General features: G+C 38.3%; 1 protein-coding gene across 2 annotated transcripts; it reads left to right on the plus strand.

The window, feature by feature from the left end:
* The first annotated feature begins 2,121 nt into the window (after positions 1-2,121).
* Positions 2,122-12,855, plus strand: FCER1A (Fc epsilon receptor Ia). 2 transcript variants are annotated; one of them, XM_059902606.1, is made up of 6 exons: positions 2,122-2,190; positions 2,605-2,625; positions 8,998-9,252; positions 10,766-11,023; positions 11,893-11,941; positions 12,497-12,855. In XM_059902606.1, exons 1-6 carry the CDS (start codon positions 2,136-2,138, stop codon positions 12,630-12,632), a joined length of 774 nt encoding a protein of 257 aa, XP_059758589.1. In that variant the 5' UTR covers positions 2,122-2,135; the 3' UTR covers positions 12,633-12,855. The 2 variants fall into 2 exon arrangements, with proteins under 2 accessions (XP_059758589.1, XP_059758578.1); XM_059902595.1 differs by lacking the exon at positions 11,893-11,941.
* Positions 12,856-15,789: the final 2,934 nt, after the last annotated feature.

A 15,789-nucleotide genomic window follows, 5' to 3' on the forward strand; every position in this document is an offset into this window, starting at 1 on the left:
TTAACCCACGCACCTATGGTCAACTAATCTATGACAAAGGAGGCAAAGATATACAATGGAGAAAAGACAGTCTCTTCAATAAGTGATGCTGGGAAAACTGGACAGCTACAGGTAAAAGAATGAAATTAGAATACTCCCTAACACCATACACAAAAATAAACTCAAAATGGATTAGAGACCTAAATATAAGACTGGACACTATAAAACTCTTAGAGGAAAACATAGGAAGAACACTCTTTGACATAAATCACAGCAAGATCTTTTTTGATCCACCTCCTAGAGTAATGGAAATAAAAACAAAAATAAACAGGTGGGACCTAATGAAACTTCAAAGCTTTTGCACAGCAAAGGAAACCATAAACAAGACGAAAAGACAACCCTCAGAATGGGAGAAAATATTTGCAAATGAATCAATGGGCAAAGGATTAATCTCCAAAATATATAAACAGCTCATTCAGCTCAATATTAAAGAAACAAACACCCCAATCCAAAAATGGGCAGAAGACCTAAATAGACATTTCTCCAAAGAAGACATACAGACGGCCACGAAGCACATGAAAAGATGCTCAACATCACTAATTATTAGAGAAATGCAAATCAAAACTACAATGAGGTATCACCTCACTCCTGTTAGAATGGGCATCATCAGAAAATCTACAAACAACAAATGCTGGAGAGGGTGTGGAGAAAAGGGAAACCTCTTGCACTGTTGGTGGGAATGTAAATTGATACAGCCACTATGGAGAACAATATGGAGTTTCCTTAAAAAACTAAAAATAGAATTACCATATGACCCAGCAATCCCACTACTGGGCATATACCCAGAGAAAACCGTAATTCAAAAAGACACATGCACCCGAATGTTCATTGCAGCACTATTTACAATAGCCAGGTCATGGAAGCAACCTAAATGCCCATCAACAGACGAATGGATAAAGAAGATGTGGTACATATATACAATGGAATATTACTCAGCCATAAAAAGGAACGAAATTGAGTCATTTGTTGAGACGTGGATGGATCTAGAGACTGTCATACAGAGTGAAGTAAGTCAGAAAGAGAAAAACAAATATCGTATATTAATGCATGTATGTGGAACCTAGAGAAATGGTACAGATGAGCCAGTTTGCAGGGCAGAAGTTGAGACACAGATGTAGAGAATGGACATATGGACACCAAGGGGGGAAAACTGCGGTGGGGTGGGGATGGTGGTGTGCTGAATTGGGCGATTGGAATTGACATGTATACACTGATGTGTATAAAATTGATGCCTAATAAGAACCTGCAGTATAAAAAAACAAACAAAACAACTAATACTAAACTTTCATTGGGTTATTTGTATGGAAATATGTTAATAAAAATGTCTCAGACATTACATGAAATTTCTAAAAATCTTATATTTGTATTTGTATGGAAATATGTATGGAAATATGTTAATATAAATGTTTCAGACATTACATGAAATTTCTAAAAATCTTATATTTGTATTTGTATGGAAATATGTATGGAAATATGTTAATATAAATGTTTCAGACATTACATGAAATTTCTAAAAATCTTATATGTTCTGGTATAATGTTACAAGTAATAATCCTAGTTATTACTTTAAAATGTATATCTCAGAAATAACTAATTTTCTTGTCAACTGCATTATTGTAAAGAAAAAAAAATGTCGATAACAATGGTACCTCCTTCATAGGGTTATTGTGAGAAATGAATGAAATACCAGATGTATTTATCATAGTGCCTGGCATATATTAGGTGCTGAATAATTAACTGTTGTTGTTTTATTCTGCTCTCCCTGGCACCCTTTTCTAAGTTTGAAATGACATAGCTGTACATTGACAGTTTAAGAAAGTTCTGTGCCTGTGTGCCTAGCTCTATGCCTCTTTACCACTAGATTCCAGATGTGTACACAGAGGTGGGATGGAGAGTGCAGTATGCGGGTAAATACAAAATTGCCCTATTAGGCACCACCCTGAATATTATCTACAGAGAAGGAAGCAAACCTAGGTGCAGCTGATGGGTTAATGAGATATGAAACAGAGAACATTTCCTTCTCCTTTTTAGTTTCAAGCTTACTCTAAGGCTCTAGGTCTCTCCAGGCCAGTTGGCAGCTGGCAGCCACAGAGGAAATGCCTACTGCCATGGGAACCCCTGCCCTGCTGTGGATAGCTCTGTTGCTCTTCTGTAAGTAGAGATCAGTTACCTGCCCCTGAAGGGGCCAAAATGGATTGAGGGAGCAGCTGGAGTGGGAAAGTTGATCATTTTACTGTGACTTTTTCTAGGCTATGTGCAAACCGTGGGGAATTTCCCAGGGATTCTGTAAGGAAGGCAAGCTGGATAGCAGAGGAAGTGGGGCTGAACGCCATCTAAGGGGGAAGCTGGACTGAAAGTCTGGTCCTTACTATCATGCTGGCATCTTCCAGAGGGCAAGGGAGGAAAGACAGAAGCTCCTTCTTTCCCTGAGTCAGATTCCTGGAAAGATGGTTGGCCCTTAAAACTTCGTGGATGTAGACCTCATCACCATTTCCAGATCCCAGTCTTTAGGTGTCCAGAAGGCTGGGGATAGACACTAACGTATCCTCTCTGGACTTTTTGCAGCTCCAGATGGCATATCAGCAGGTGAGTCCTCTGTCCTTGTTCCCTCAGCATTTCAATGTGTCTGGGACTTGCCCTCCCTTCATTCTTTCCCTTCATCCCATCATCTATTTTCTAATGATTATTAATCTGCTCTTCCCTGTCCAACCCACTTCTACCTTGCATAATCTTCCTTTTTTCCCCCATTCAAAAGTTTCCCACATGCCACTTCATTCTCTCAAGTCACCCTTTCCTCTTTAATGCCAACAATCATGTCTGTTGAGCATCTAAGTGTCTCAGCCACTCCTCCAGCCACTATCATGTAAACTCGTTCAATCCTTTTTTTAATTTATTTTTTAATACAGCAGTTTCTTATTAGTTATCTATTTTATACATATTAGTGTATATATGTCAACCCCAATCTCTCAATTCATCCTACAACCCCCCCCCCGCTTTCCCCCCTTTGTGTCCATACGTTTGTTCTCTACATCTGTGTCTCTATTTCTGCCTTGCAAACCAGTTCAGCTGTACCATTTTTCTAGATTCCACATATATGCATTCATATACGATATTTGTTTTTCTCTTTCTGACTTACTCACTCTGTATGACAGTCTCTAGGTCCATCCACATCTCTACAAATGGCCCAACTTCGCTCCTTTTTATGACTGAGTAATATTCCAATGTATATATGTACCACATCTTCATTATCCATTCGTCTGTCAGTGGGCATTTAGGTTGCTTCCATGACCTGGCTATTGTAAATAGTGCTGCAATGAACATTGGGGGTGCATGTGTCTTTTTGAATTATGGTTTTCTCTGGGTATATGCCCAGTAGTGGGATTGCTGGGTCATATGGTAATTCTATTTTTAGTTTATTAGGGAACCTCCATACTGTTCCCCATAGTGGCTGTATCAATCTACATTCCCACTGACAGTGAAAGAGGGTTCCCTTTTCTCCACACCCTCTCCAGCATTTGTTGTTTGTAGATTTTCTGATGATGCTCACTCTAACTGGTGTGAGTTGATACCTCATTGTAGTTTTGATTTGCATTTCTCTAATAATTAGTGATATTGAGCATCTTTTCATGTGCTTCTTGGCCATCTGTATGTCTTCTTTGGAGAAATGTCTATTTAGGTCTTCTGCCCATTTTTTGATTGGGTTGTTTGTTTTGTTTTTGTTTTTGTTTTTTGTTTTTGTTTTTGTTTTTTTAATATTGAGTTGCATGAGCTGTTTATATATTTTGGAGATTAATCCTTTGTCCGTTGATTCGTTTGCAAATATTTTCTCCCATTCTGAGGGTTGTCTTTTTCATAGTTTCCTTTGCTGTGCAAAAGCTTTTAAGTTTCATTAGGTCCCATTTATTCATTTTTGTTTTTATTTCCATTACTCTAGGATGTGGATCAAAAAATATCTTGCTATGATTTATGTCAAAGAGTGTCCTTCCTATGTCTTCCTCTAAGAGTTTTATAGTGTCCAGTCTTACATGTAGGTCTTTAATCCATTTTGAATTTATTTTTGTGTATGGTGTTAGGGAGTGTTCTAATTTCATTCTTTTACATGTAGCTGTCCAGTTCTCCCCGCAACACTTATTGAAGAGACTGTCTTTTCACCATTGTATATCCTTGCCTCCTTTGTCATAGATTAGTTAACCATAGGTGTGTGGGTTTATCTCTGGGCTTTCTATCCTGTTCCATTGATCTATATTTCTGTTTTGTGCCAGTACCATATTGTCTCAATTACTGTAGCTTTGTAGTATAGTCTGAAGTCAGGGAGCCTGATTCCTCCAGCTCCGTTTTTATTTCTCAAGTTTGCTTTGGCTATTGAGGGTCTTTTGTGTCTCCATACAAATTTTAAGATTTTTTTGTTTTAGTTCTGTAAAAAATGTCATTGGTAATTTGATAGGGATTGCATTGGATCTGTAGATTGCTTTGGGTAGTATAGTCATTTTCACAATATTGATTCTTCCAATCCAAGAACATAGTATATCTCTCCATCTGTTTGTATCATCTATGATTTCTTTCATCAGTGTTTTATAGTTTTCTGCATACAGGTCTTTTGTCTCCTTAGGAAGGTTTATTCCTAGGTATTTTATTCTTTTTGTTGCAATGGTGAATGGGATTGTTTCCTTAATTTCTCTTTCTGATCTTTCATTTTTAGTGTATAGGACTGCAAGAGATTTCTGCTCATTAATTTTGTATCCTGCAACTTTACCAAATTCATTGTTTAGCTCTAGTAGTTTTCTGGTGGCATCTTTAGGGTTCTCTATGTATAGTATCATGTTATCTGCAAACAATGACAGTTTTACTTCTTTTCCAATTTGTATTCCTTTTACTTCTTTTTCTTCTCTGATTGCCATGACTAGGACTTCCAAAACTATGTTGAATAAGAGTGGCGAGAGTGGATATCCTTGTCTCGTTCCTGATCTTAGAGGAAATGCTGTCACTTTTTTCACCATTGAGAATGATGTTTGCTGTGGGTTTGTTGTATATGGCCTTTATTATGTTGAGGTTGGTTACCCCGTGCCCACTTTCTGGAGAGTTTTTATCATAAATCGGTGTTGAATTATGTCAAAAGCCTTTTCTGCATCTATTGAGATGATCGTATGTTTTTCATTCTTCAATTTGTTAATATGGTGTATCACACTGATTGATTTGCATATATTGAAGAACCCTTGCATCCCTGGGATAAGTCCCACTTGATCATGGTGTATGATCTTTTTAAAGTGTTGTTGGATTCTGTTTGCTAGTATTTTGTTGAGGATTTTTGCATCTATATTCATCAGTGATATTGGTCTGTAATTTTCTTTTTTTGTAGTATCTTTGTCTGGTTTTGGTATCAGGGTGATGGTGGCCTTGTAAAATGAGTTTGGGAGTGTTCCTTCCTCTGCAATTTTTTGGAAGAGTTTGAGGAGGATGGGTGTTAGCTCTTCTCTAAATGTTTGATAGAATTCAGCTGTGAAGCCATCTGGTCCTGGACTTTTGTTTGTTGGAAGATTTTAAATCAGTTTCAATTTCATTACTTGTGATTGGCCTGTTCATATTTTCTATTTCTTCCGGGTTCAATCTTGGAAGGTTAAACCTTTCTAAGAATTTGTCCATTTCTTCTAGGTTGTCCATTTTTTTGGCATAGAGTTGCTTGTAGTAGTATCTTATGATGCTTTTTATTTCTGCAGTGTCCGTTGTAACTTCTCTTTTTCATTTCTAATTTTATTGACTTGAGTCCTCTCCCTCTTTTACTTGATGAGTCTGTCTAAAGGTTTATCAATTTTGTTTGTCTTCTCAAAGAACCAGCTTTTAGTTTTACTGATCTTTGCTATTGTTTTCTTTCCAATCCATTTATTTCTGCTCTGATCTTTATAATTTCTTTCCTTCTGCTAACTTGGGGGTTTTGTTTTTTCTTTCCTTAGATCCTTTAAGTGTAAGGTTAAATTGTTTATTTGAGATTTTTCTTGTTTCTTGAGGTAGGATTGTATTGCTATAAACTTCCCTCTTAGGACTGCTTTTGCTGCATCCCATAGGTTTTGGATCGTCATGTTTTCATTGTCATATCTCTCTAGGTATTTTTTGATTTCCTCTTTGATTTCTTCAGTGATCTCTTGGTTATTTAGTAACGTAGTGTTTAGCCTCCATGTGTTTGTGTTTTTTACGTTTTTTCCCCTGTAATTCATTTCTAATATCATAGCACTGTGGTTGGAAAAGATGCTTGATATGATTTCCATTTTCTTTAGTTTACCAAGGTTTGATTTGTGACCCAAGAGGTGATCTATCCTGGAGAATGTGCTGTGCGCACTTGAGAAGAAAGTGTAATCTGCTCTTTTAGGATGGAGTGTCCTATAAATGTCAATTAAATGTATCTGGCCTATTGTGTCATTTTAAGCTTGTCTTTCCTTATTAATTTTCTGTTCGGATAATCTGTTCATTGGTGTGAGGTGTTAAAGTTCTCCACTATTTCTGTGTTACTGTTGATTTCCTCTTTTATAGCTGTTAGCATCTGCCTTATTTATTGAGGTGCTCCTATGTTGTTTGAATATATAATTGTTATATCTTCTTCTTGGATTGATCCCTTGATCATTATGTAGTGTCCTTCCTTGTCTCTTGTAATATTCTTTATTTTAAAGTCTATTTTATCTGATATGAGTATTGCTACTCCAGCTTTCTTATGACTTCCATTTGCTTGGAGTATCTTTTTCCATCTCCTCACTTGCAGTCTGTATGTGTCCCTAGGTCTGAAGTGGGTCTCTTGTAGACAGCATATATATGGGTCTTGTTTTTGTATCCATTCAGTGAGCCTGTGTCTTTTGGTTGGAGCATTTAATCCATTCACATTTAAGGTAATTATTGATATGTATGTTCCTATTACCATTTTCTTAATTGTTTTGGGTTTGTTTTTGTAGGTCCTTTTCTTTTCTTGTGTTTCCCACTTAGAGAAGTTCCCTTAGCATTTTTTGTAAAGCTGGTTTGGTGGTGCTGAATTCTCTTAACTTTTGCTTGTCTGAAAAGCTTTTGATTTCTCCATCGAATCTGAATGAGATCCTTGCTGGGTAGAGTAATCTTGGTTATAGATTCTTCCTTTTCAACACTTTAAATATATCATGCCACTCGCTTCTGGCTTGTAGAGTTTCTGCTGAGAAATCAGCTGTTAACCTTATGGGAGTTCCCTTGTATGTTATTTGCCGTTTTTCCCTTGTTGCTTTTAATAATTTTACTTTTTCTTTAATTTTTGTCAATTTGATTACTATATGTCTTGGTGTGTTTCTCCTTGGGTTTATCCTGCCTGGGACTCTCTACGCTTCCTGGACTTGGGTGGCTATTTCCTTTCCCATGTTAAGGAAGTTTTCAACTATAATCTCTTCAAGTATTTTCTTGGTTTCTTTTTCTCTCTTTTCTCCTTCTGAGACCCTTATAATGAGGATGTTGGTGCATTTAATGTTGTCCCAGAAGTCTCTTAGGCTGTCTTCACTTCTTTTCATTCTTTTTTCTTTATTCTATTCCACAGCAGTGAATTCCACCATCCTGTCTTCAGGTCACTTATCCGTTCTTCTGCTTCAGTTATTCTGCTATTGATTCCTTCTGGTGTATTTTTCATTTCAGTTATTATATTGTTGATCTCTGTTTGGTTGTTCTTTAATTCTTCTAGGTGTTTGTTCTTTAATTCTTCTAGGTCTTTGTTAAACATTTCCTGTATCTTCTTGATCTTTGCCTCCATTCTTTTTCTGAGGTCCTGGATCATTTTCACTATCATTACTCTGAATTCTTTTTCTGGAAGGTTGCCTATCTCCACTTCATTTAGTTGTTTTTCTGGGGTTTTATCTTGTTCCTTCATCTGGTAAATAGTCCTCTGCCTTTTCATTTTGTCTATCTTTCTGTGAATGTGGTTTTTGTTCCACAGGCTGCAGGATTGTAGTTCCTCTTGCTTCTGCTCTGCTTGTGTTGGAGGGTCTCCTGCAGGGGGCTGGGGAGGGGGGGTGGATGGTGGCTGTGTCTCACCACAGGGACAAGGACACTGGCAGCAGAAGTTCTGGGATGCACTCCTTGGCATGAGTCCTCCCAGCATCCACCATTAACCCCACCAAAGAGCCTGTAGTCCTCGTTCATTTCTTACACCATCATCGCTATTATTATTATTGCCATTTTATAATTGAGGATGCTGAAACTCAGATTAAGTGATTTGCTGGAGGTTACACAGCTAACAAAGGACTGGATTGTAACATAAGTCCCTTGAATCCAAGTCTTTCAGCAGCATCATCTCTTCCTCATCACCACCTGGCTGCTTCCGAAGTTTCTGTTCAAATTTGTACCACATCTCTTTGTCCCTGAAAGCCTTTTAAGACTGATCCTCTTGGTGCTTCTCACTACCATCCAGAATTGACATATATTTTTAATTCCATATTCACTCACAATTAAATAGTCATAAAACTTTAAAGCTGGGAGAGATCATGTATTTCATCTAGTCCAATACCTTAATTCATCCATTATTCACTCATTCATCAACTCAATAAATATGTAATGAACACTTACTATGTAATAGTCACTGTGCTGAGTTATGGTTGAACATCACAGACATAATCTCTGCCTGAAGAGACTGCAGCCTTCATTTACAGATATTGGAACTGAAATCTAGAGAATTAGAGGGAGCTATCCTACATCACATAGTAAATTTGCTTGTTTGTTTTTGAATATCCTGAATTTGTGTCTTATGTTTCTCCTTAGGTTGGGAGCTTTGTGGGGTCACAACACCCTTTTCTCCTTCCTTTAATCCTAGGAATCAGGGCAGTTTCTTATTACCAGTGGTATAAGTAAGGGTAGACTGGTCATTGATTGTCTGACTATTGGTATGTCTGTACTTTGGAGGCTGTACAGTTTTCAATGATATTTTCCCCCTTCTATATCTCTTTCCACAATCTGCTCTTCTCAAAGCCATCTGGAAATCTAAGGTATCCTTGAATCCCCCATGGAACAGAGTATTTAGGGGAGAGAATGTGACTCTTACATGTAGAGGGAACAATTCCCTTGAAGATGACTCCACTTTGTGGATCCACAACAAAAATCCTTTGGAAGTAAAAACTTCACGTTGGGACATCGTGAATGCAAGCATCCAGGACAATGGGGAATATAGATGCCAAAACAAAGGAGTTATCATGAGTGAACCTGTGTACCTAGATGTCATCAGTGGTAAGTTCAGGGTTATGGAAATATCAGTTCTCTCATGTGAGGAATGGCCCATCCGAAGATGGGGAGAAAGCAAGTTATTCCAAGGCTTAGGGCACCAAGGTGGGACTCAGGGTCTCTCACCAGACCTGTCCATCTCTCTTCTTCTACCTCTACTCCTTCTGTCTGCCATTCTGCCTTCTTTCAAGATTCTGGCAATCTCCCAGTGTTACTCCTCTACTCTATTTCCCTTCTGACTATCTTTTCTACATAGGTGCAGATGCGTGTTTTATGGTCAAATGGCATGTTGGATATGTGAACATTGCAAAGAGCTGTATATGTTAAATAGGATCAAAAGGTTGATTTAAAGATTTGCTCTGCAATTTCTATGTATCACAACCTGAATATTAAGTTGCAATCTTCATTTTGAAAGATCTCTCTGTACATTCCTCATGTCCTCTGCTTTTACTTCAGAACAAATCTTATGTTTGCTTCATCTTTATCACTCTTCTACTGTCAACAATTAGTGCAGCATGTTCAGGCACATGTGGGTTAGTTCGTAAATGTTGAATGAACAAAGCAATGATTTTATTTGCATGGCTAGCTCATTGTTATATTTTGCTTTATATTTTTAAAGAAAAAAATATTTTAAAGCATAAACATACTTTGTATTTTTCTCTAGTAAAAAGAGATGTTTCAACAGCTGTATACAAATTCCAAATAGAAACTAAAGCAGTGTAAAATATCTTCTTTATTTCTTTGGAGTAGATTCTAGAAAAGTCCTCAAGGATTGCTCCTAAATAAAATATGCTTGTGCAACCTAGCCACATTTCCACTGAAGAGTCTCCTTTGGTGAATACTTTTCAGTTCTTAAAATGACATTAGCCATGCAACCTGACTCATATTTTACTGACTCATTGACAAACGTTGGTTGAGAAACTACCAACTCCTAAGTATTGTGTTAGGCACTGGAAATACGATGTAAGGAACAGACATGCCTCAGACCTCTGAAGTATAGAGCCCAATGAGGAAAAGGACATCCAATCAGTAATTACACAAATAACTAATTAAAAGTGTGATACATGTTCTGAAGAAGTCAGAGGCTAACTGTGACTAATAGAACTGGGAAGCACCTATAAGGTTAGAGAGGACAAAACAGACACTCTCCTAGGCTAAGACTCCCCAGGCAGAGTAGGTTTATTTCCCCCTTACTGACTAAATGCAACAATGGAGCTGAGTGGGATAATGGGTTTCAGACCTTCTACGGGTGGGCTCATTAGAAAGGTCAGCGATGTTGTGGTCCCAGAATTACTTTTCAGGAGGAGAGAGGATTTATCAATAGAGGAGACAGGCTGTAAGCATTATTTTGTGTTTCCTTTTTATTGACCTTATGAGCCAAGAAATGGGTTAATGATAAAAGTTTCTGACACACACTCTCTGCATGACCTCTTTTATCTATTTTTTTTAAATTTTATTTTTATTTATTACTAATTTTATCTATCATTGTTGAATAAATGACATAACAAATGCTCTTCAGACTGGCTGCTCCTTCAGGCCTCTGCTGAGATGGTGTTGGAGGGTGAGCACCTCTTCCTCAGGTGCCACGGCTGGAGGAATCTGAATGTCTACAAGGTGACTTACTTCAAGAATGACAAAGCCCTTAAATACTGGTATGAGAACCACAACATCTCCATTACCAACGCCACAACAGGGGACAGTGGCACCTATTACTGCATGGGCACAATTCAGCAGATACGCTATACTTCTAATCACCTCATCATTAAAATTCAAAAAGGTAAGTTGGTGAAGGAAAAGGAAGGAGTCCATAGAAGGGGAAAGGAGAAAGAATATTTGAGCCTAAAGTGATAGCAGCTGTAGAATGGGGGCCGCTGTGATTCCTTGGAAAGTCTATTAGACTTGCAATGAGGGCACCAGGGGTAGAGTGTATCCCTCAGTCTGTCTTAGATTCCTTACTTGTTCAATGGCAACAGTGATACCTGCTCACATTGAATTTTTATAAATATTAAATGTAATATTTGTGAAATGGATTGTTAAATACTAGCCAAGCAAAGTCATCTGTTGCTCCTGGGGAGAAACTTATATTTATCAAATTGAAAGAGAGTTTCAAAGTTGAAGGAACAAAGGCTATAAAGAGCTTGAAGAGTCTATTCTAGCCTAGGAGGGATGGGAAAGGAAACCAACAAGTCAATAGGTTGTGTGCCTGTGAATTAGGAGATGAGAGAGAGGGCTTGATGAGGAAAGAATAGGCAGGTGGGCTGCCTCTCTAGCCAGTGAAAAAGGCTGCTCTTTCCAAACTTCATATAAAAAAGTGAGCCTTTGAAATATTTGTCTTGCAATGAAGAAATCAGACTTTTGCTTGGTGGACTTTGCCCATGTTAATATCTTAAAAAGCATGAGACCAGAAGCCAGAATTAAGCTCTAATGGTTGCTCTCTGTTAACTAATTTGAGACCTGTTATTTTATTGTTGCTGGGCTTCTAGTACCCTTATTTGTAAACTAAAGGATTTGGACTAGACTCCACTAGAATCACTTGGGGAACTAAAAAAAAAAAAAAAAAATTGGTGTCTGCATATCATCCCTTGAGATTCTGATTTAATTGGTTTGGAATGAGGCCTAGGCATCAGTATTTAAAATCTCTTTCAGGTAATGGTAATATGCAGCCAGTGCTGAGAGCCATCAGTCTAAGTGATCTGTAAGTAATTTCTGGCTGTAATATTCTAGGGTTCTATAATTCTAGAGCAATCACAAAAAATCAATACTTTGCAAATAGGGTAACGGAATCACAAAACAGTGGGATTGGAAGGCAACTTAAATATGATCTAGTCCAATATCTTCATTTCACCCAACAGACATGCAATAAATGATGACTCATTGATTGATTGATTGAGAAATAAGGCACTGGTGACCCCCTGCCCTCATTCTGTCTCCTTTCCACCTCTGAATCATATGTGGATGTTGGTCTTGTCAGCTCCAAGGAAGTGGCCATCTTTCCTATGACCCTTCCCCTTGGGCATACTGGCTAGACAAACCATTAGACAGGGGCTGTGGGGGAAATACTCAGGACTCCCTAGGGCTCCAGGGAGCACAGACTGAGGAACCCAAACTCATGAGTGTTTTCTCTCTCCTCCTGGATGCCATATCATGCTAGAAAATGAAAGACCATGTTGGGTCCTTCTCTTAGGGAGGATGACACCCTTAAACTCATTTTTCAGTTTCTAATATGAGTTATGTTTCTTGTTGCATCTAGATTCCACTCCAGCTCCCCAAAGCAAATATTTCTGGCTACAATTTCTTATCCCATTGTTGGTGAAGATTCTGTTTGTTGTGGACACATGTTTGTTTATCTCGACCCAGCAGCAGTTCACATTTCTCTTGAAGATTAAGAGAACCAGGAAAGGCAACAGACTTATGGACCCACAGCCCAGACCAGAACCCCCAAAGAACTGATGTTACTGCTCAAGAAATATCTGCAATAGCAATTTCTTTCTGGCATTAGCAATTGCTTCTTAATGGTTAAACACAGCTCACAAGGTACCAAGTGCTCAAGGCTTTACAGAACTGCTTCATTAAACCAATCAAAACTGGTCAAGTGACATGTAATAGTAAGTGCTCAATAAACATCAATTAAATAAGTAAAAGAATGAATAGATTCATTTATTAGTATTAAAAGAGACGTACAACTTGAATAAAAGAAGTATGAAACCACGTAACATGACGTTCCTAAGTATTTGAGGCTTGCTAATTTCTTTTCTGCTTCTAGAGGCAAGAACCATGAAGTTCTAGATTAGAAATGTTCTCTCTTCTAATGTTCTCTCCATTGTAAGTCTGAGCTAGGAATGAGAAGACATGGTAGGATGCTGATGAAGTTGATCATTTTTATGCTCTCTCTTCAACTTAGTATCATATGAACTTCTAGTTCTTGGCAGAACCTGGGGCAGGCTTGAGCCGTAGGTCTCTGGGGATGAGGCTCAGTCTAAGATTTCCCTGTGATTGTTTCACTCCTCTAATATCTCCCCAATTTAAATCTTGTATACCCTCTTGCAACACCTGAATTAAGCATCTTAGCGAAATTCTAGCAAATAATAATCATAACTCTCACTCTGAAAACAGTCCAGGACTGAATAAGATCTCAGACAAAGACACAATCTTTGATCTCCCACCCACACCCCACCTCTGCTTATGGAGACAGTTATAGTGGGGGCCTGGGGAAAGCATCAGGGAGGAGAGGCAACATACTATCAGTACTGACCAAGAGTTCACAACAGGCAACGGACGATCAGAGCACCTTTAGTTTACCTGTGTTTTCGAACAATTGATAACGTAACATAAGGAAGAAGTGAAATAGGGGGGAAATTTGTAAATATCCATGAGACTGACAAGGCCCATTTTCTCTGAAGGATGTTTGGGGCCATAAAGCAGAGAATAATTATTAAAGCTTTTTAGAAATATATATAGGTATTTGGTGTTGAGGTGGGGTAAATTTTCCCCTTGACCTCTCTTGAGTTTTTGTGGCTGAACTAATAATAAAATCTACACAAGACAAATTAGCAAGAGAAATAGTAATACTTTTTAATTCATGTGCACAGAGGTCTCATAGAAATGGGACCTAAAAAGGGGTCAAAGTAGGCAGCTTTTATACTTTTTAGACAAAGAAATGATACATTTGAGAGGAATTGACAGGACAAAGAAGCTTAGGTTTGGGGTGCTCAATTCATGAAGAATTTAAACAGAGTTTGGGCTTGAGGTGGTAAATAAAATAAGTAACAAGGTTTGTTTATATAGGCTTCTAAGCCCTGAATTCCCTCTCTCTGGCAATAAGGGTGTCCTTCTACCTCCAGATGCAAGGAGTATACCTCTCATGTGCGAGATTTATTCCTACTTTCAGGAAGACAGAAATATATATGGAAAATGAAAAAATAGGAGGATATATCCTTTTTCATATTCTTTTCCATTATGGTTTATCACAGGATATCGAATATAGTTCCCTGTGCTATACAGTAGGACCTTGTTGTTTATCCATTCTATATATAATAGTTTGCATCTGCTAATCCCAAACTCCCAATCCATCCATCCCTGATTCTTAAGTAACTTTAATTCAAAATAATCGATATGTCATTGTGGCATATTTAGGGGCAGCCCACCCTGAGTCCCAACACTGGTATGAACCTCCTTAACACTGTCCCTTTTTTAAAAATCATTTCAGAGAGACAGGAAATGACCAGATTCTCAGGGAACAGCCTTGGTACTTGGCTTTGTGTAAAGAAGCCTGATGAGTGGAGAAGAGATTTTTCCTGCAACCATAGGCCAGGAAAAGTCCCTACAGGAAGCTCCTTGGTGTTGTTCCTGGACACTTCCCTACCTTTAAGGAAAGACAGGAGGTCTGTTAGATGTTACAGCCTTGAGACCACAGTCTTACAGAACATTCATTAACAACATCTTGCCTCACAGTGTTTTACACACAGTTATGCATCAGGCTAGACAGCAAGTTACTTACTCCTTTATATGGTCTGAGGCCAAGTGACCCAGAGTTAAGAATTGAGAGAGACTGAACATGGATAGAAAGTCGAGGCTTTATAAGCTTCAGATACATCTTCTGAGGGATTTTCTGAGTCTCTGAGTGACTTTTACCTCTATTTTCACTTTTTCACATTTTCACTTTACCTCCAATTCACTTTTACCTCCATTTTCATCCTCACTCCCACCTTGCAAGGGCTATGGACAGAGCACAGACCTGGAAGTTCGAGCTGTTGTTAATCAGCTATGTGACTGGGGCAAGTTCTTGCCAGTCTCTGAGATTCCATTTCTTCTTTGCAACAAGGGGCGTTTGGATTAGGTGGTCTCTAAGCTCCCTTTGAGCCCATTTTGTCCTTCATTACGTGGGAACCCAGTTCTATGTGGTGACCTCCCAGCACAAAGGCTCAGAACACATTCCCAAAAAAGCTCCAGTGTGAATTTCTCCTTCATCCTCTACACACTGGTCTCTCCCTTCATTGTGCTCTCCCATGTATCTAAATTTCAGGTTCATATGAGACTTATGTCTACCATTTATTTCCACCTTTTTTCTTCCTGATATTCATAAATCTGTTCCATAGGGAATGTGGAACACACAGTGAGGTCTTGAGTATTTTGTGGACCCCCAAAATATGGCATTTATAAAAGTGTTTTTTATTTTAATATACATAAAGTCTATCTGTGCCAGAGAGGAAGTATGGATGTTATACAAATGATTAGAATAGAAATAATTCACCCCAGCTTCACCCTTGGGGTTTCCTCTGTTACCTCCAATATCTTACCAGATTGGCCTAGGCCAGTCCATAGAGCAAATTTCTTTCCCATGATTGCTGTTCCAAATTGTCTGCTACAAAATGTCACAAACTCCTAATAATTAGCATTGGTTTTTGGAAATCAAGTTGGTAGCTCCCTACTAGTGGCCAATGGAAGACAAATTTCCTTGGCTACCTCAAGAGTGGAAACTCAGACAAAAGATACACCTTGTATTTTGGGAAATTGAGTACTTGAAGAAGAGCTCTGCTCTTTCTC

Source organism: Balaenoptera ricei, chromosome 1 (genome assembly GCF_028023285.1).
Source record: "Balaenoptera ricei isolate mBalRic1 chromosome 1, mBalRic1.hap2, whole genome shotgun sequence".
Taxonomy (NCBI): domain Eukaryota; kingdom Metazoa; phylum Chordata; class Mammalia; order Artiodactyla; family Balaenopteridae; genus Balaenoptera; species Balaenoptera ricei.